Source organism: Camellia sinensis, chromosome 8, assembly GCF_055761805.1.
Source record: "Camellia sinensis isolate YWXY chromosome 8, ASM5576180v1, whole genome shotgun sequence".
NCBI lineage: Eukaryota > Viridiplantae > Streptophyta > Magnoliopsida > Ericales > Theaceae > Camellia > Camellia sinensis.
Window position 1 is genome coordinate 63,118,725 of NC_138968.1, and position 22,558 is coordinate 63,141,282.

The following is a 22,558-nucleotide window of genomic DNA, read 5'->3' on the forward strand; positions in this document are numbered from 1 at the left end:
ACAACCGAATTGATGGTAAGAAATTATTGGCTACTTTTCGGACATTGCACTGGACAGTTTTGTTCAGCCCGTAGGGACCATCACGGGTTTCATTTTGATAATCTGAACCGTTGAATGTGTAAAACCTGTTGAGTACTATATGTCTATAAAAAAATCACATTGGTCGGATATCGATAGCTATCTGATCAGATTAATTTTTTTTCAATCGTTAATTATAACACCATCCATTATTTTATACAAAACTGATTTGATCATGTAGTTATCGATATCCAATCAATTTGATTTTTACAGACATATAGTTGTCGACGAGTTCTACACATTGAATGATTCAGATTATCAAAATGGGACCCGTGATGCACCTCACGGGTCGAACAACAGTGTATGAAAATTGCACCCAAACTGTGCAATTTTTCTTAACAAACGCAGAAGCTAAACATACATGATTGCTGAGTTGTGCTCTTGTGTGGAAAATTAATTTTTTAATTTTTTTTTAATAAATAATAATAACTTTTTAATTTTTTGAATAACTTTTTAACATCTTATCCTTTTGGAGAGATTCCAAACTTGGCCAAATATAATTTCAATTTTGGAAATTACACTTAGCTGCTTGTCAGATTTTATTAGTTGACACTCTTAACAGAAAAAAGTAAAATTACCCTTTTACCCTTTAATTTTCTTTGGGCTGAGCTTCTCCTCGTCTCCCATTTGTCCTCTTTAAGCCATTTTATCAAACAGGAAAGATGCATCATCATCTCCACAACAACGGTTAGTTATCCCACATCCATCATCACCGACGCCCACAACCACCATTGGCTGCCTTACCTCCATCATCACATTTATCATCTTCTCGCTGACCCAGCCTTTCCAACTGCAACTTCCAGCGACCCAACCTCCCAAACCTCCCCAATCCACGACCTCTAACAGCGCTACCCACCTTTCTCAATCGTGACCTTCAGCAACCCAATCCAACCTACCATTTCCAGCTGCGACCTCCAGATCTTCGCTTTCTAAGATGGGATGCTATTTCTCAACAATTGCAGCAAGGATAACCAAAAAAAAAAAAAAAACAGAGATTGGTGTGTGTTTTTAGTTCTGGAAATAGTGTGCAAAGTAGAGAGGTGTGCATATGAGATGCTTAATCCTCTCTCTCTCTCTCTCTCTCTCTCTCTCTCTATATATATATATATATATATCTCTTTGCCGCAAAAATTATGATTCGTTGGTTGATGGGTGGATGCAAAGGTGGGTGAAAATGGCAGTGATAGAGATTGATGGTATAATAGTGGTGAGCTATGGCAATTGCAGCAGGATATGAGGGGGGCATGTGCATATCAACTGTTTGATCAAAAGACTAAATGACATTTCAAATTATTACTTTCTGTATCTCTATTTCAAGTGGTGGAGTGAGAGAGAAAGGTATGAAGGTAGTTGTTAGAGGTAAGGGGGTGGCTAGGTGGGAGCTAAAGTGAGTGGGGTAGGGTACAAGCATTCGGTATTGTTGGTAATGGTTGGTATGAATGTTGGTTGTGGTAGCTTATGCTGTAGTAGCATTTGGGGAATGGCACGGAAAATTGGCAATGGGGTAGTAATGTTGGGGCAATGGAAGTTAAGGAATGGTTGTTTCATTGTTTGGGAGTATATGAGTGCTTGTTTGCTATTCGTGTGAGAAGTGCTCTATAAAGGTGGTTTGGTGATGGCATGTCTGTGCATATCAACTGTTTGAAGAAATGATTGTAAGACATAGGTAAATATTGTGTTAGAGAGAAGAATTTGACAAGGGTAAATATGGCATGTTAATAAATTTAAATGATGACATAAGCAAAATCTGGGGAGTTTCTATTTACCCACACCAAACCCACTCTATACACACACTTAATGATGAGGATGTGCAAAAAGTGTAGTGAGGAGGATGTGCAAAAAGTGTATATTGTGTGTGCAAATAGAAGCTCCCCAAAAGTCTGTTAATATACGTTACAGTCAACTAATGGAGGGAGATTTTTGTAATGTAACTATCAACCTTAGGGAAAGGGATGTATTTTCCAAAACCATATGTCCATGTTTGTTTGGGTGGACATGAGCTTGGGATTGGATTAATAGTCCAATAAAATTATTAATTCGATATTTGGTTAAACAATTGAAGTACGGACTAATTATTTTAAACTTGACTATTAGTTAAAATAGGATACATAATCCAACGGATTCGTAGTCCTAGGACTATTAGTCATGGGAATGCTAATCCAGTCCGCCAAAACAAACATGACTTAAAGGTCATAATGTATTAGCTTGGAACCTTAGGGGGTATGGCTGTAATTTACCCCTTATTTTACATTTTTTCCAAGTTTGGCATGATTGAAAAAAGACAAAAAGTCAAAAAGTTACTATCCTATTTAAGTCACATCATCTTATTTAAATCACATCACCTCTCTAACACATCACTTCAAACCCAATCCAAACCCAACTCATATTTCATAAAAAGTCAAAAAGTGCACTTATTTAGTCTTCGCAAACTAGGCCTTAGGTTCACTACTGTGCACGTACAGCTTGTAAGACTCATTTTTGGTCTTATTTTAATGATTTGAATGGTTAATTTTTTTAAAAAAAATCGAGTAAAATATATTAGTAAAAAATTAAATTAATCAAATATACTTTTATTAAATCACTTTTATATTCAATTGTCATTTAAAAATTCATTTTGTTTATATGAAATGTAATTAGATAAAATAATTATCGATATTCGATTAATTTAATTTTTTATAAATATATTTTATTTGATATTTATTTTTTAAATAAATAATTCATATAATCATAATAAAACTGAAATGAGTCTCACATGCAACACAATGATTACTATTATGCATCGTTCACAAAAGTAATCCCAATTCTCTCTCCTTCTTGTATTTCTCTTTTAAAAATCATATGCATCTTTTTTTCTTTTCCATTTTTTTTTACACATAATATCATACCATATACATTTATCATTTGAGAGATGACGGAAAAATTTAAAAAAAAAAAAAATTAGAGTATAGAATCAATAGAATTAGTGTTTTTAATGATGGGTTTTATAAAGATGCGAATAACTAAAATTATTATTAAGAAAATACTATGAACTTTAAATAATTTATTAAATGTTTTATCAAATCTTTTACATGGGTGTGAGACTCACACAAATCTATATATATATGTGGATCTCATATCTATGTGAAAGGTATAGTAAAATATTTGATAGATTAATTAAGATCTATAACATTACTCTTATTATTATTTAGGCCTCATTTGGTAATTTTCTGTTCTAGTCAAAAAGTTAAAAAGTCATTATAAGTTATCATATCACTCACTTTATTTTTTTATATATTTTTTCATCAAAAATTAAAAAATTATTAAAATTGTATGTTCCCAAACAAAATTTTATTAGCTTTATTTTCTACACACATAAAAAAAATAAAAAATAAAAAATAAATAAAAAAAAAAGAAAAAGAAAAAGAAAAAGAGAAAGAGAAGAAGCTAAAATTAAAATGCGTCGCTCCCTTGAAAATGTAATATCCCCACAATAATTGCAAGTGCTCTCTTTAATCATAGGTGACTGATGTGATAAAAAAAGAAGAAAAGAAAAAGAAAAAGAAAAAAAAAATTGTAGGGGAGAGAGGGAAGGGTTGGATGGGAGTTGAGGATGGAAAGATCAACGGTCCACCGATCCTAGACGCCTCTTTTGACCTATCAGCTCTCTGCCTCAATCTTATCGTCCTCGTTATTAACGGCGTTTAAACATTACCGTGCGATCTTGACTGGGGCGGGTCGTCCTCATTCAGCGACCCGTCCACGCGACACCGTCTCTTTAAACGGACTCCGTTATCACAATCCCCTTTTTTCTCTCTCTCTTTCTCGCTCCTTCTCTCTTTCTTCCCTCTCTCTCTCTCTAGCAATTCTGAAGCTCTCTTATGGCGGTTCAAAGTCTTTAGTACACAGGTACGTTTGAATTATCTCTTTGGATCTCGTATATATATCTCCGTTTCTCTAGGTTTAGGGTTTTATCCCATTTTAAACGGTGTAGATTTCATGAGATTCAATCTGTGTGATTGTTGGGGGTTATGTGACAGATTGATTGATAAATCTGTTAATTTGGTTGATGAAAATGTCTCTGAGGTGCTTTTATAGTTTTTTGGATTGGTTCTCGTTGTTGGGTAGGTTGTGACTTGATTCATGAATCAATCTATCCATGGTTGATGTGGGTTTGATTGATATGATGAAGATGTTTGTTATGTGCTCATGTTGTTGAGTGTTGACTGTGGTGGGACTATGAATTCCACCTCAGTGACAACAAAGTCCACAAAAGAAAAAATGGGTGAGGCTTTTCTCACAACCTTGTCCATGGAGAGTAATCGATTTTCTACTCTCTTATCCATGGACTCGAGTTCGTCTTTGCACGATGAAATGGAAAGAGAGTTGAATCGGGGCTTCAATCATTATCGACCGCCTGATATCAATCTCCCACTCTCTGCTGAACATAGCCCCCCGCCCCCATCATGGAACGATCCTTGTGACATGTTAGATGTTGGCCTCGCTACTCAGCATTATGAGGCCGAGACCAATATTACTGTCACGAAAGCTGGGAAGAAATGTGCCAAGCGGCTTGATAGTGTCTGGGGTGCTTGGTTTTTCTTCAATTTTTATTTCAAACCAGCTTTGAATGAGAAATCTAAGGGTAAGATAACTTGGGAAAGTAATGGGGTTTCTGGATATGATAAGTCGGACTTGAAGCTCGATGTTTTCTTGGTTCAACACGATATGGAGAACATGTACATGTGGGTTTTCAAGGAGAAACCTGAAAATGCATTAGGTAAGATGCAGCTAAGGAGTTACATGAATGGGCACTCTCGCCAGGGGGAGCGCCCCTTTCCATTCAGTGTGGACAGGGGTTTTGTTCGGTCGCATAGAATGCAGAGGAAACAATATAGGGGTCTCTCTAACCCCCAATGCGTTCATGGGATTGAAGTTGTTCGATCTCCCAATCTCATGGGGCTTGATGAGGAAGAGCGCAAGAAGTGGACGGAGCTAACAGGGAGGGACATAAACTTTTCAATCCCTCTTGAAGCTAGTGATTTTGGGTCATGGAGGAACCTTCTAAATACAGAATTCGAGCTTGAGCGCCCACCTCCTCCATTAAAGACTAACACAAATCCACATCCAAAAAGATTGCTCAATGGTTCTAGTTTGAATTTGTCAACTCAACCACCAAACCATGTTAATGGGGATGGGACAGATTTGCCTGTTTACAACAAACGGAGGAAAAATTTTTTGTCTCATGGAAATGATGACGATTGTTGTTTGCCTAATAATACACAGCCTGATAGAGTTTTGGATATCCACCCAATTGAGCCATACTGGTTAAATGAATTCACTGGGGTAATGAGGAGTGCATATGGTCCAGTAACTGCTGCAAAAACTATTTATGAGGATGATGAGGGCTTCTTGATCATTGTCAGCTTGCCTTTTGTAGATCTTCAGAGGGTGAAAGTTACTTGGAGGAACACTCTCTCTCATGGGATTGTAAAGATTGCTTGTGTCAGCACTGGGCGTATGCCGATTATTAAGAGACAAGATAGAACATTCAAGTTGATGGATCCAACTCCAGAGCATTGCCCTCCAGGGGAGTTTGTTAGGGAAATCCCCCTTGCAGTGCGTATCCCAGAAGATGCTAAACTAGAAGCATATGGGGATGAGACAGGAACAATGCTTGAGATTATTGTGCCCAAACATCATGTGGGACCTGAAGAGCATGAGGTTCGTGTATGTCTTCGCCCCTCTCCTTGGGGTTTGGAGTGAATGCACGTATGTTGTCTTGATAGAGGCATTAGTGTGAGACATGTATGGGTGGTTACAGTGGTCGTTGCTTCATTGTTTACTAACCTCATTCTCTAAGTGAAATTTATGAAATTAAATTTTCATTTTTACAGATTGATGTCCTGTTCTTTTGTATTTCTTCTCTTTCATATATCTTTTCATTTTCTTATGTATATTTTTTGATCTTATGGAGTTGTTGACTAGTGATTATATGTCTCCATTTAGCTCAGCACATATTAATTGGTCAAATGGTCATACTAATATCCTATGTTTAGCTCACTTTTTGTTTTTATTTATTTTAAATTGTAATTGCGTTCTCAGCAAAATAATAAGCATGATTCAGCCTTAGTTTTTTATTTTATTTTGTTTGTACTATAATGATATTATGAAGTATCATGTTTAGTTGCTTTGCCACTGATGTAAAAAGAGAATTGTTGGGGAAGAAAAAAAGACAAAAAAAAGCTTAATGTATGTGTCATTAGGTGGTTGGTGCCATGGTATTGTTTCGTGAGATGATAAGAAAATCATCTCCACTTACGCTGAAGCTATTCCTATTATCTAGTTAGAGTCAGTTTATTTTAAATTATGTTTTGGATGCTCTAAGCCTTTATTTTATTTTATTTTTTTCCAGAAGTTGTTGAATTTGGCCAATTACACGTCATAGTGGTGACCTGTTTTATGGTTTTATATGTTTACTTATTGATTCTGACTTCTGTAACCTGCATCCGATGTTTTACCCTTGGGGAACATGATTGCCAAAGAGCTAGCTGACCCAGTAAACTGGTTGCAAGATTTTTGTATTGAGATTCTTGAAGCTAGACACCTGCCAAATAGCTCCCTTACCTTTGTGTGTGTGCACGAAAGCTCGCGCTCACACTCTAGCATTACTTGTAAGCTGATTGTACTGAAAATATTTAAATGTTGGTTTGACTGCTCAAATTTAAGTTAAGAGATGGGATTTATTATGAAGTTCATGTCCATGGTACCAATATCTTATTACAAATAATTTTCTTATATTGTGCAATGATGACCCATATTCCTAGCAATTTTTTAATGTCTTTGTTTTGGGCTAAATATTTTTATCTGAAGAGATGCAAATTTAAGGCGACTTACTGGGAGCAATTTTTATTTATCCTGTAAACTTAAGGTCTGCCGTACAGGTGCAAATGAAACATGTTGGACCAAATCTTTAACTGTTCAAGGTGGTTTGCTAGAGTTAAGAGTGTTTGAGATTATTTAAATAAGTATATTTTTTATTTTTTTATAGAATGATAAATGTGAGGGTAGAGTCAATCTTGAACTTATATTCAAGCTTGCTGAGAGCATCTTCAAGCTTCATTTGACCTAATCAAGCTTCTTAAGCAGCCTATTTGTAGTTAGTGGTATGCGCGGTGCTGTTTATGCAGTTTGAGAGTAAAAATTTAAACCGAATGGCGAATTAGTAGATTGATGGATTGGTAAATTGCGGTTTGGGCGATTTTGAACGGATTGAGTCATATTTTAACCAATTATCAAATACTTGCATAATATATAACACTAATTTGCATAATAATTTTCATATATATAACACAAATTAATTTTACATAATATTTGTCATATATATATTACTCCTAATTTGTAATTAATTTCACATCTTAAATCTCTATCACACCTATTTTTACTTTGATACATGTCCGGCCGAGCTCAAAAGGTTGCCCACTTCGGAGTGGACCTAGCATTGGGCTGAGTTACCTTGATTGCCTTGCTTGGTCATTGGATCGAGCCCCAAGCTTGCCCCACTTTGGTGCAAATCTAGCATTGGGTCAAGCATCAAGACTTTAGTTAATTTTTACCTACTTCAAAGCTCATTACACTACAACAAAATTGAAATTTTACGGCTTGCAATACATGCTATAAAAACTCTTTCACGGTATGGATACAAATGTCGTTATATGATATGCCATGGAAAGTTGATCGTCATTTATAACATACTGGTAAAATTGTAAAGAGTAATAAATTAAACATTAATAAAGTACTTCGTATGTCGTACATAATTTTTTACGATAATTTTTTCATGCCATAAATTATTATACCTTTCATGATATAATTTTGCATGTCGTAGAAGATTATTTTTAATATATTTATGACATACTATGTATGCCGTATATAATCTTTTACGACATTTTTTTACATGTCATAAATCGTTGCACTTTTCACGACATAATTTTCTATGCTTTGAAGGTTATTTTTAATATATTTCAAGTATACTTTGTATGTCGTATATAATATTTTACGACATTTTCTTGTATGTCATAAATCATTATACTTTTCATGATATAATTTTATATGCCGTAGAAGGTTAATTTTAATATATATATATATATATATAGAGAGAGAGAGAGAGAGAGAGAGAGAGAGATGGAGAGGAAAATCAAATTCAAAATTCATTACATGAGCAAACTCAATACATGAACACATGATATCACTAAAATGCCCACTTTAGTACTTGAAAAGAAAATTACAAGATCAGATAGCAAATTATATGTACACATGAAAGCAAAAAGATTATACACAACATAAGCCAGTCAAGTCTAATTTGTTATTAGGAGTAGCATAATTTGTTATTAGGAGTAGCAGAGAGAGCTAAAGAATCAATTAACTCGGCTATTACAGAAAGGCCTTGCCCCAATACCAATGGTAGAGATTTGAAGAGTAGATGTTGTAGCAGCAGCAACAGGTGCAAGCACACATTCTAGAACAACAGAAAAGCATCCAGCTTCTTGCAAAGCCAGGGTAAACTTAACAACTTGCAGAAACCAAGCCAAATTAGCATCATAACACTAAAATAAATTATGCAGATTTGTGTGTGATCATATTTGATTATATATTAAATTATGAAATATTTATGTTTCTTTTTTTTTATCAACAAAAATTATGAAGTATTTATGTCATGTATGCATAATAAGTAAGGAGAGATTTTGACCTTGACAACACTATCAATATTCTTTTCTTATGGCCTAAATCCTCCAAGAACACTGATGGCTTGAAGAGTAAGCCCCACATGTTCTATCACTGCAATTCCAGCCTCTACAATAGCTTTAGCTGCAGTGATTCCTTTTTTATTTGGGTTGTAAGCCTGTATAAATAAGATGTTTTGGCATTGTATTTGATAGATTTGTGGCCTTGTGAACATGCAAGACTCTTACCTTCCACAAAAAATGGCTTGGGCAAAAAGCTAACAGTTGACATCTCTTTTGTTCTAAACTTCAGAACAGAGATATACAAAGATTTTTGGCAAAAGGTGGGTCAATTTGGATATACATCATTGACACTCACACTGAAACCTTGTGAAACTATTTTTTCATGTTGATTCTAGGTGAAAATTTCAGAAACCTTCATTTTTCTTATTTATTTTTTTTTTTTTGGAAAAACTCACCTAAACCTCTAGAAGCAATTTTCCACTTTCTTCATCTTAGTTAGATCACCAATTATCTCAAAGTTTAAAGCCTATATCAAGCCATCTTATAGTGTGACCCTATCTTGTAAGTGGGGATAATCCACAAACAGATAATCCACAAACAGAATTAAACAGGTGTACAAACATAACACAGGGAAACAAAAGAATAACCTAGGGCCTCCTAAAATCACAAAGTTTGGATACCTTGTTAGATCACTTATTGTTCTGAAAGCTTATGCTATTATTTGTAAATTTGTCAAACAAACCAAGTACTTCATTGAAGTGTTTTTGTTTTTCATTGAAGTGGATAGGCGAGGTCGTTCAACCATAATTTGATTCAATTTACACTTCTTCTATGCACGTGCATATGTACATGTAGTGAAATTAGAATACTTTTAGAAATTGCTTCCATAGCTTGTGCCTTAGCCTCCTGTGAAGCATCACGGTTTTCTTCCGTGACCTCAATAGAAGAGTCTCTCATCTACAAAATTCAGCATCAATAAGATAATACATATTACAAAGTATCAAAACTCTAAATCAAGCTACACAAAAAATTCAAAACATAAGAATTTTGCAATCGGACTCATAAAATTTAGAACGTTAAATTGATTGATAGACCTAAACCCTAAACCTTCGTATGTTTGGTTGATCATTCTTGCTCTTGAATCCCCACACACCCACACAGAACACAAGTAAAGGAATTTGAAATTCTAGACTAACAATTTTGGTTTCACGCATTTTCCTACATTTTTTGAGCAGCCAAACAAATTAAATACGAACAAAGATGGTTGCAGAAGTACTAATTTGTTACAGGGAGATTCTCTAGGCTTGTAAGCAGATGGAGGAAGTTTACAACCGAGGCTGAAACCTATTAAATTGAAATAAAAAAATAATAAGAGCAAATTCATCAGGAAAGTATAAATACATAAAAGTGAATTATATCATACCTTTCGAGGTAGTCTCAGAAGAAGGAGAGAGAAGGATCGAAGAGGATTGAGGGATTGGACTTTCAATCATTGATGAATTGCTTCAACTGGTTCAAGTTCACGATCAAAGAAGATATTACAGAGAGATTGCATCGTTAGATACAGAGGAGTATAGAGATCAGTTAGGGCTTGAGATTAATTGATTGAGATTGCATTTGGCTTCGTAGTTTGCATTTCCATGGCTCTCACTGAACCCTAACTTCAAATAAAATGATGAATTTGAAGCTTTTGGGAAAATATGATCGAGAGACAAAGAGAAAAATTAACCGATTCGGAGAGAAAGTGAATGACATACATTGTGAGGAGATGCGAAGTGGCTCGATTGATCAAGGCAATGCTCGAAGAACATACCACAAACAGACTAGAACGAAGAGAACTTGAGAGCTCGCATGGAGAGAGAGAGAGAGAGAGAGAGAGAGAGAGAGAGAGAGAGTGTGTGTTTGGGGCAAAAAACATGTATAGATAAAGGAAAATGAGAGAGGGAGTGATGAACAGGGCCTTAAAATAAATTTTTGAGTTTTTTTTTTTTTTTTTAGAGTTATTGTAAGTTTTTAAATAGTTTAAATATTTTTGTTTTACTTTTTAAATTCAAATAATTTACATATACTTAGAAGGAAATATTTTTTATTTTCTAAAAAGATCACTAAATTCAAAAAAATATTAAATTTAATACATTTTATATTAGGAAAAATCGGATTGAAATTTTTTTTAATAAAAGTTTTCATGACATGTTAATGCATGCTGTGTAAAGTTATAATATTTTACGATATGAAATGTATGTCATCTTAAGTGTAAATATTTTATGACATTTTTGTATACGTGAAATAATACATTTTTACAGCATACTTTTGCATGCCCTAAAAAAATTGGATTGATTTTTTTTTTTTTTCCTATTTTTTTGTAGAAGTTTTCATGACATGTTAATACATGCCGTGTAAAGTTATAATATTTTATAACATGAAATGTATGTCGTCCTAAGTGTAAATATTTTACAACATATTTTTATAAGTCGTGAAAATATATATTTTTTATGGTATACTTTTATATGCTATAAATATATGAATTAACGACTTACATGAAATGTATGTCATTATTAAAAAAATATTAACAACTTGCACAAAAAATATAGCAATTCTGGTTTGGACCTGAACCATTTAATGTTTTGGACCTAGGTTTCATTGCCTTGTATAGTCATTTATGTCTTATTTCCCTTATACCTCTTTGAGTTTAGCTTTTGGGTTGTGTTAGTTGCGTTTGAAACAAATTGGTACTTTGTTTTTCAAAAACCTTGTTGTCCAAAATTTTGCTTCTACGCTAGAGCGTCATTTCTTGTGCTCGAGCGGTCTTTGTGAACTCTCAGTACTTTTGCAGGTCTACAAAACTACTGGGAATTGGTATTCTTCACTCGAGCGATCTTGGCTCGAGCGACCTTTATTGCGCTCGAACGTTAGTCTTTTGTCTGTAAAACTACTGGGAGTTTGTATTTCACATTCGAGCGACAACTTTTTGCGCTCGAGCAGTTACATCTTTTGTGTCTTACGCTTAAACGTCACTTCTTGCGCTCGAGCGGACTACACGTATATCAGTTCGTAAAAGTCACTTTTTACATCACTTTTTCATTTCACTCTCTCTCTTTAAAACTCACATTCTCTCTTCTAAAACACTTATATCCATTGATTTCTCTACCCTATTCCCTTTGAGAAGAAGGTAGAGCTCACTTAGAGCTTCATTTTCATCCGATCAAAGTTGGGTTTCGACGTTGTTGAAGTTTCCTCACTCTCTTAATCATCTTGTAAGCTTGAGGTAGGGATTCTCTACACTCTTTTATGATTTTTAACTTAGCTATGTGTCTTTATAAAACAATCTCATAATTTTGGTGGAATTTGGGCAAACCTAGGGTTTTGGTTTAACATCAAAAGAGGGGTTTTTAAATGGATGTATTGAAAATGGTTGTGGGAGTGGAAATGAGATTGAGTTGTGATGAAATTATTGATTTAGATACTCGAAATATGTTTTGGAAGAAAAGAGGTTTTGCCCTAAATGTCTCAAATGTTTATTTTGTATAAATAAATGGAATTGGTGTTAGAAATGTGGAATTGGATGGATATTATTATGGATGGTGGAGTCAGATATGTATTATCACTCACCTCTTGAAATGCTGGAGAGTTAATCTTTGTTGATGATTGTATATATGTTTAGAAATATCTGTTTTGGACTATCGGTGGAGGATAACTATGATTGTTGTAGAAATTACATATGAATTAGGAGAATTAAAACTATTTTCTCATTCATTTGTATTGAGCATTATCTCACATTCATAAATTATAAATGTTATTGTTTTGAGAATATGGGAGAATCTGAGAAGAGATTATTGTTATATCAAATAAGTTGGCCTATGTGTCCAGGGTGAAAGTCTCAAAAATAGCGCGTAGACATGGGTGTCGATCCCACGGACGAAATTTCCATGAAATGGCAATAGTGGTGCTTGTATAGTCTACGTTTACATGGGTCCTTGTTTACGGTTTCCTCCGGACGAATTTTCTGGAAAAAGGTTGTATTGTTTTGAAATTCTCAGAGTGTGAATCACCACCCTATTTTCTATTGTAATGGAAATGATTTATGATCAAGATATTAACTTGGCATTGCATAGTTTTGAAAAGAGATATAAATATGTTTTGGGCAAGAACATGACATATCCATTCACCTTATAGCTTTGTTAAGATTCATATATAGTGTTGGATTATTTCTACTGGGCTTTGGCTCACCCTATGTGGGATAAACATTTCAGGTGCTGATGATATACCTCCACCAAGGCAATAGCTTGGGAGGACCTGGAGTGAGAGCTTCTTTTGTTTATTTGTTATATTTATTTTATACAAGCCAAGGGCTTAAAATTGTATTGGACTTAAGTCCAGTTGTGTTGTAACCAAGCATCGTCTTAGAAAGCTGTAAGCCCTTAGGGCATTTTTTATCTGTTGACTTCCATTCTTTTCCTTTAGTTCGAAACATATGTTATAGTTTCAAGGCCAGGCATTTGAATGTATACCGCATATGTTTCATTTTTGTAAACTCAATTGGATTTAATGGAAGATAATTACTTTATCGTAGTTGTCGTTCATTGATATTGTGGTTGGTTTATTGTATTTGTTTTGGGGCGTTATAAAAAAAATGCCATAGAATGTACTAATTACGACATGCATTTAATATATGCCGTAAACTTGAAGTCATAAATAGTTAGTTTTGTTGTAGTGTTAGAGTATTCCCTTGCCTATTTAATAATACAAAATTATAGAAACACATTCCATCGAACTCAATTATTGGCTAGCTACTTTAGTTGGATATCAAACCACTAACTACATGTAATTCGGGAAAAATGACTTAACAAATGATTTTAAGTAATAAAATATTTAATATATTATATTTATTTATGGAAAATTTACATGTAAATCCCATCTTGAGGAATAGAGATCCATTTAGTCCCAATGATTTTCTTATAGACCAATTAGTCCTATTGATTGTGGAAAGGTAAATTTAATATAAAGAATGGCTTCCTTCCAGTCCAATCACGGACTGGAGGGTACTGCTGGGCTTGTGGAGGCCCACTACGGATCGCATTTCGATAATTCGAACCGTTCAATGTGTAGAACCCGTCGAGTACTATATGCCTGTAAAAAATTACGTTGATCAGATATCGATAGCTATGTAATCAAATCAGTTTTGTATAAAAAAAAATGGACAGTGAAAAATAAACGACTTACAAAAATCTGATTTGATCACATAGCTATAGATATCCGATCAACGTGATGTTTTACGGACATATAGTACTCGACGAGTTCTACACGTTGAACGGTTTGGATTATCGAAACAGGGCCCGCGGTGGACTCCCATGGGCCCAACAATACTCTCCAATCCGATCACGGACTGAAGGGAAGCCATTTCCTTCAATATATTATTTGAAAATTAGATTTATAGTTATACCCTTATTTCTATTATGTTTCCTTTTCTTTTTTCTTTTGTGCTAGAAAGGTAAAGTACACAATATATGAGAATCAAATTTGGGATGAATTTTTATATGAGAATCTTTTTTATTGGGAAAACATTTCAAAATGAGTACAAAAATGACTTGAAATATGAGATTTTTCAAACATTTCAAAAGGATTTGGGATTATTCAAATATTTCAAAAGGAGTACAAAAACTCCTTAGTAAGCTTTGGACAAATGTATAATTTCAAACTGTAACACTTTAATGTAACAATCAAATGTAACACTCCATTGTAACACTCTAAAAAAAATCCTCAGTGTAACCAAACCAAGCCTTAAGTTCCATCAAATGGGGTCGGTTACATAAATCCTTCTTCTCCACGCAGCCCTATCAAAGGCCATTTCGTTAGTAAAATTAAGTAGATCCATATCTCTATTTACAACGCTAACCAATGTTAATCTAGGCCTACCCTGTCTCTTAACACTTCCATCTACCGTCACTTTATCGCATCTCTTTACTACGGACCAAACTATCTTAATCGATTCTCTGTCAACTTATCTTCTATCGGTGCTACTCCTACCCATTCCCGAATACACTCATTCCTAATTCTGTCTTGTCTAGTTTTATCACACATCCACCTTAGCATCCTCATCTCAGCAACACTCATCTTGTCTACATATTATTTCTTGGTTTCCCAACGCTCTGTCCCAAACAATATCGTTGGTCTAATAGCCGTTCTATAGAATTTATCTTTTAGTCTAGTGGGTATTCGTCATCGCACAGTACCCCAGACACACTTCTCCACTTAAGCCATCCCGCCTTAATCTTATGGGCCACATTCGCATCAATCTCCCTCGCTATTGTTATAATCGACCCTAAATAATGAAAATGATCACTCTTAGGCAGTTCTTGGTTCTCAATCTTCCCTTCTCCTCTACTTTCATTGTTACTGTTACTAAATTTACACTCTATGTACTCTGTCTTAGTTCTGCTTATCCGGAATCCTTTAGATTCAAGTGTTTTTCTCCAAATCTCCAACTTTATGTTAACTCCTTCTCTAGTCTCATTTATTAACACGATATCATCTGAAAAAAGCATGTACCATGGCACATCATCATGAATATTTCTCGTCAACTCATCCATAACTAACGCAAAAAGATAAGGACTTAAAATAGATCCTTGGTGTAACCCTACAGAGACAGGAAATTCATTTGTCTTTCTAGCAAGCAATCTAATCGTGGTCACCACCCCTTCATACATGTCCCTAATCACATCAATGTAACCTTTTGTCACCCTTTTATTCTCCAACACCCGCTATATTATATTAGAGGCACTCTATCACATGCTTTCTCAAGGTCGATAAACATCATATAAATGTCTCTTTTATTTTCTCTCTACTTTTATATTACTCTCCTCAATAGATAAATCGCTCCATTGTTGACTTGCTAGGCATAAACCCAAATTGATTCTTTGACACCTCTATTATATCTCGCGATCGGCGTTCCATCACTCTCTCTCACACATTCGTTATATGACACATTAGCTTGATTCCTCTATAGTTGTTGCAATTCTGGACATCTCCTTTATTCTTATAGATTGGTACTAACATACTCTTCTTCCACTTATTTGCATGTTCCTAGTTAACAAAATTTTTCCAAACAACCTAGTCAACCAAACAACCCTATTTTTACCCAAACACTTCCAAGCATCAATAGGGATATCATCAAATCCTAAAGCCTTATTTGATTTCATCTTCTTGAGTGCAATCTCCGTTTCAAAGTTCCTAATCCTGCGATAAAACCTATAGTTTTGGTTTATCGTATTATTGGCTATTTCTTCCCCTATTGACGTACCTCCATGTTCCTCATTTAATAGTTTCGTAAATAGTTCTTCTATCTCTCCTTAATCTCTTCATCCTTCACCAATACCTTAGAATCCTTACTCTTGATGCACTTAACTTGATTAAAATCTCTTGTTTTCCTCTTTCGTATCTTAGCAAGTTTGTATACTCTCTTCTTTCCCTCCCTACTATCTAGTCTAGTGTATAGGTCATCATAAGCTTTCAACTTAGCCTCTCTCACTAGTTTCTTGACTTCCTTATTAGCCAATCTATAGCTCTGAAGGTTTTCCTTAGTTCTATCATTCTGCTACTTTTTAAAGCACTCATTTTTTGCTTTAACTACCGCTTCTCTCCAAGAATCACCTTACAATCACTGCATTTTAGGCGGTCCATTTTCTCACTAAAAAGTAATCTATTTAGCTCTTAACTAACCCACTCTTAAAGGTTATCAAATGTTCCTCCCTTTCTTATACATAGTATTGGCCACCACTAGGTCAAAAGCTAATGCAAAATCTAAGATACTCTTTCCAGCCTCATTTCTATCACCAAAATCGTATCCACTATGCACCATTTCATAGCCTAGTTTATCTATGCCTACATGGCCATTGAAATCTCCACTTATAACTACGTTCTCTCTCACAAGTATCTCCTGTAAGATCTCATCCATTCGCTCTCAAAAATCCCTCTTAGTCTGATCATCTAATTCTACTTGGGGCGTATGCACTAATAACGTTTACTATATACTTTTCAACAACTAGTTTAGCTAACATAATCCTATCCACTTTCCTAATGACCGCCACTGCATTTTCCACAAGACCCTTGGCAACTATGATTCCTATCACATTCCTGTATCTATCTTTACCACTATAATACAGTTTAAAATCGGTATCCTCAATTTTCCTAGCTTTCTCACCCGTCCACTTAGTTTCTTGTACGCATGCTATACTAACTCTCCTCCTAATCATAACATCTACCAATTCTATCATGTTACCAGTTAAAGTTCCTTTATTCCAAACGGCTACCCTAAACATATAGTCTTGGACTAGCTTCTTTACCCGCGCTCGTCTAGAAAAACGCGAGATCCTTTGTCCATTTTTGTGTGTTACACTGAAGTATTTTACATTAAAGGTTTATGTTTGAGATTATATTAATTGGAGTGTTAAGTTTGAGAAAAATACACGAAGGAAATTTTTTTCTGTAATACATTAGAGTGTTATGTTTGGGAAAAAATACACTAAGAAGCTTTTTTGGGTATTACATTGGAGTGTTATATTTGGGAAAAGTATACTAAGAATTGACATTGTTACATTTGGAAAAAATACACCAATAAATGTTTTAGTGTTTTACATTGAAGTGTTACATTATTGGAGTGTTACATTAAAGTTTTACGTTTTTGTTCGTAATAGGGGATTTGTTCCAAAAGAAGGGAAAATTCAAAACTTATGTAGTGTGGATTGTCCAAATGTGTAATTTTACATTTGGAAAAACCACTTTCATCCCTAAAAAATTCAACTCAAACATATAAGTGATTGCCTTTTTGTGTAATTTTCACTTTAATAGGACCTTTGGGTTCATAAAAAAAAGAGAGGACTAAACACTTCACAAGACCATATTTTAGAATTTATTGGTGTTTCATCCTTATATTTGTATGTAGTAATAAAAAAATATAATGAAAAATATATTTAGAGTTTGTCATATACAAAGAAATAGTATATATAATTTCTATGACTGACTTAAACAAATTGTCCATTGATATGACATTTAATGACAAACATATCATTACTATACCATTTTAATAATTTGTCAAAATATTGTGTATGAATAGAATTTTCTATCAACATTACTTTTGTGCATTTAGTGTTGCATAAACTCCTCAAGTTATTCTACACATGTATACTTTTATAAATTACAAGTTTCTTGAGATTGTATTTGAATCTTAAATTTATAGAGTGAACTATAGCGCAAACATATGAAAGGAAAAGAGTTAGGAAAATAAAATTAAGCATAAGCTCAATTTTTATCTACCGAATTTGTACAATTTTGAAATTTGAAAACCCCTAATTATGGACTATATATATAAAATCTATTATTACAAGAATAGAGTTTTAATTTTTATGAGCAACACTTCAAAAGGCTCACATTCTCAACCTCAGGTAAGCTCAAGTTAAAACACTGATGGTTGCTCAAAAAGTGATCTTGGTTAGGTAGGATATATAGGAATCTTGAGAGATGAAGCCAGTACATGAATGTGGGGATACTACGGCAAGTTGGAGCATTGTGCAAGCGTGGAAGCAGAACTATGGGCTATCTATCTACAAGGGACTCACAATTCTCTTCCAAAAAGTCATTATAAATTTGGAGATAGAACTGATGCTACACAGGCCATCAAGATAACTTAGAGTGGCCCAAGCCATAACTCTTCTTACAAAGCCCTCATAGAGGATATAAAGTTCCTAATGAAAAGATGTAATTGTTCACTTGATCATACCCCTGAGAGAAGGAAATAGAGTTGCAGACAAGCTAGCTAGCATGGGTGTGGCTCAGGATGAACATGTGGTGATATTGGATGATCCCACAGAAGATGTAAAAGCTCTGGTCATAGCAAACATGATTGGAGTTAGTATTGAGAGGGATTAGCCCTCCATTTTGTTGTAATGCTACTTTTAAACTTCTACTTTTGTTAATTTTTAGTTGAATAAAAATAAATAAATAAATAAATAAAAATTCTCAACCTCAAATTACAACTTCCAACTTATCATGCCTTAAAATAGGAACTTTTTAATAGCTGTAAAACCCTTATCCGCCAAACAATTGGATATAGGAGAATTATCTTGGCAATACATTAGTGTTTTCCTCATTGCACAAGAAACTTTTCCATAATTTTGGTAACTATCGCTTCAAAATCCAAAAAAAAAAAAAAAAAATGGTTGTGTTTTGCATGGGAGCAATCTTGTGCTCACTCTTAGGTGAGTACCATAGCTAAAGATATTCTGCATATGGAAAGGGAAGAAGAAGAAGAAGAAGATGAACTTGAAGCTCAACATGACAAGTATATCGGCTATGGTGCTATGCGTCATAATACTATAAGGCCACACCCCATACATGATGTACCTCCTCCTAACAACTACACTAGGGGATGTTTGAGAGAAAGTCATTATCGTCAAGGAGGAGCAGAATGAAAGAGGCACTTAAGAGATTTTGAAATTCTTTATTCTAATTTTCTATTGCATTCTTCATATGTTGTTATAGTTGCTAGTATGTTATAAATTAGAGGATTAAACTTATTTGATCCTATGTTACTTGCCAAACATCTCTCAGATGTTTCAGGTATATTTTGCAACTTTCTATTTATATTTATTAAAGTTCTAAAATTTTTGTTTCTAAAAATTTATAAATAATTTACAAAATTTATCGAATTCTTATTGTGGGAATATATTTTCTGAGTACCAACACGTGGCCAAGGTGACGCCGACGTGTCAGCCGAGGTGCCACGTGTCCTGATCATAACGCCGAGGTTATCTTGGCAAGGTCGAGGTTATCTTCGAAGATATCGGAATCCGAGATAAGCGGATAAGGCAAAAGAGTCCTAAAATGAGGAAGGACTTTTAGCATGGATAAGGATAACACTCTTAGGGAGTTTATCTTTATCTGTTGAAGAGTTAAGGATAAGCACTGAGCAAGAGTCCATTGAAGCTAGGCTTCTATGGGGACTAGGATTGAGGTAACTATAAAAGAGAGGCACCCCCGATGGGTCTAAGGTATGCAATTTATATTCTGAATAGTAAGTTTAGCTCAATTGATTATCTTTGAGAGATATACTGACTTGATCGTCGGAGTGCCCCCGGGTGGACGAACCACCGTCGGAATCTTCTCTTTCTATTACAGGTCAGACAGGTGTCGTCTATTCTGCTAGTTCTCTCCAGGTGATTACTGAGTTGGCAGTGTGATCGGAAAATCACTCACACAATTTGGCGCCGTTTGTGGGAAAAAAGAAGAATAGATGGCCAGTGACGGACAGAAGGAAAAGATTGGGGACGACACTCCTACTGGGAGTGGCAGACCTATCGACCTTGACGTCGAAGGAGACAACCGCAACACAGAAACTCGTGACCAAAATCACAGCAGAAAAGACGTCGGCCAGGATGGTGGCGTACCAAAGAAACCAGAACAAAGCAGGTATTATAACGAAGACAACCTCCAAGTGTGGAAAGATAAATGCCTTCGAAGGGACGAAGAAGTAAAAGAGATGGCGAACAAATTGGCAGACTTGCAATCAGTCGTCAATTTTACGATGCAAAACAATGTCATGTAGCCACTATTCCTGCTGTAGGGCACGCCGATTTCAGCGGCCAATGAACAGAAGAGAAGGCAGAAACCAATCCCAGAAATCCCCCAGCACAGTAGGAGCGAAAAACACTCTCACCGGCCTTCAAGGGAGGTCGAACGATGAGAATCAAGGAGAGAAGAGTCGCGGAGGACGTATCGCGCCAAGGAGGCTAACCCCAAAGAACATCGGCATGTTCAGGGGCAGGCGCTCTGCTTCGACACAACTCACGGAGAAAGATCGAAAAGGACCCACCATGAAGCTGAGAGTAGTATGCTGAAAAGACTGAAGTCAGGAGATAGCTGAGCTCCTAGGCGGAGCAAGAAAGACTTGAGAGATTACCTCAAGAGGAAGCAGCAGAATGCTGATGCCGAGGTAACTTCCCCTGAAAAGTCGAGAACACCATTCTCAGTGGAGTTAGACAAATTTGAGGCTCCGAAGAGATTCAGTATGCCGAAGTTCTAAATATACGATGGTAAGTCAGACCCCAACTTCCTCATTGGTTTATACTTGAACTCAATGGCATTGTATAGTGGGAACAAGCCGTTGCTCTGCAAAGTGTTCCCCTTATCGTTCAGGGAGATCGCATCAGATTGGTATCACAAACTACCAAAGGGAAGTGTAAAGACCTGGGAAGGCCTGGCCGAGATGTTTGTGGCCAGGTTCATGACAAACAAGCTGTAGCCATTGAGGGTGGATGCATTGATGGCTCTGAAAATCAATAAGGATGAAGACCTTAGGGCCTATGCAAAAAGGTACTATGAGGTGTTCAACTGAATACCAGAGTGTAATCAAGAGGTGGCGGTCGTATCTTTCAAGAACGGCCTAAAAGACAACTGTCCACTACGAAAATCTTTGGCAAAGACATTGCCAAAAAGCATGGAAGAGATCATGGTGAGAATCGAGAAATATGCCAGAGCCGAAGAAGATACATTGGGGACCAAGGAGGCAAAGCAAGAAAAGGGGAACGGCTTGCCGAAGTGAAGTCGAGGTAACAACGAATCCAGCAAGCAAGAAATAGGACTGAGGACTACACAGGCAGTGACAACTGTGTTTCGAATCCCAATTCACAAAGTCTTGGATCAAATTCGGAATCAACCCTACTTCAGAACACCAGCAAAGGCACCAGGAGAATTCATGGAAAGAAACCTTGGGAGGCATTGTGCTTACCACAATGAAAACGGGCATATGACTCAGGGTTGCAAAGCCCTGAAAACATACTTGGAAGACCTGGTGAGGTAAGGCCATCTGAGAGACCTTGTCGATGAGGCCAGGACAAGGGAAGAACAAGCAAAATTGCCTCAGGCAACAGCAGCTCCACCTCCCCTAGCACAACAACCACAAACAGGAGGACCTCGGGTGATTAATGTAATTCACTCGAAGGTCAGCGAAAACGAAATTAGGGGGGAGACCCAGAAGGTGAAGCACCTGCAGCATGTCTACCAAGTCGGGGAGAAGAGACATCGGGCAGAGGAGTGCCAAGGACCAGTAGTGTCCTTTTCTGAAGCTGACCTTGAGATGGTGCAGCATCCGCATAATGATGCCTTGGTAGTATCCCTCCAGGTTGGGAAATGCCAAGTAAAGCGCATCCTGATTGACCAAGGCAGCTCTTGTGACGTCATGTACGTCCGATGTTGCAAGGAGCTTGGCCTTCACCCAGACGATATGGAGCAATCCAATAGCCCAATGGTCGAGTTCAATGGAACGCCGACATGGCCACTGGGAACAACCAACCTGGAAGTACAGGCAGGCACCAGGAAGATAACAACAGAGTTCACCGTAATTAACACACCCTCCCCTTACAACATCATTTTGGGAAGGCCATGGTTACATGTAATGAGGGTTGTTCCCTCAACATTGCATCAACTATTGCGGTTCCCAACAGAGCATGGGATTGAGGAGGTCAGAGGAGATCAGCTGCAGGCAAAGAATTGCTCCATGGTAGCAATGAAGTCCACTTGTAGCATAAGATAACCAGAGAAGGCAGAGATCGAAGACGAGGACGTGGAGGTCCTAGAGGATGTCGGCAAGGAGCCAGCCGAAAAGAGTGAAGAAACACTGAAGAAAATCCTCGTCCAAGAGGGAGATGAAGAACGCTTCTTTCTTCTCGGCCCGGGTTTAGCCAAAGAAAAAGAAAGAGAGATAGAAGCTT

At 36.1% G+C, this 22,558-nt stretch overlaps 1 protein-coding gene and 1 long non-coding RNA gene across 2 annotated transcripts; one reads left to right on the top strand and one right to left on the bottom strand.

The window, feature by feature from the left end:
* Positions 1 to 3,544: 3,544 nt before the first annotated feature.
* On the top strand, positions 3,545 to 5,950 carry LOC114256872 (uncharacterized). The gene has a single exon (XM_028196574.2). The coding sequence runs from the start codon at positions 4,264 to 4,266 to the stop codon at positions 5,818 to 5,820; it is 1,557 nt and encodes a 518-aa protein (XP_028052375.1). The 5' UTR covers positions 3,545 to 4,263; the 3' UTR covers positions 5,821 to 5,950.
* A 3,544-nt stretch (positions 5,951 to 9,494) lies between these two features.
* On the bottom strand, positions 9,495 to 10,734 carry LOC114256873 (uncharacterized). Its single transcript, XR_014337755.1, has 3 exons — positions 10,556 to 10,734; positions 10,222 to 10,459; positions 9,495 to 9,755 (listed from the first exon to the last, which is right to left on the bottom strand). It is a non-coding gene; the product is annotated as an uncharacterized LOC114256873 (long non-coding RNA).
* Between the last annotated feature and the right edge of the window lie 11,824 nt (positions 10,735 to 22,558).

Bases quoted from the DNA above. Each gene is read 5' to 3' on its own strand.
- LOC114256872 (XM_028196574.2), top strand. From the start codon at position 4,264: ATGTTGTTGAGTGTTGACTGTGGTGGGACTATGAATTCCACCTCAGTG.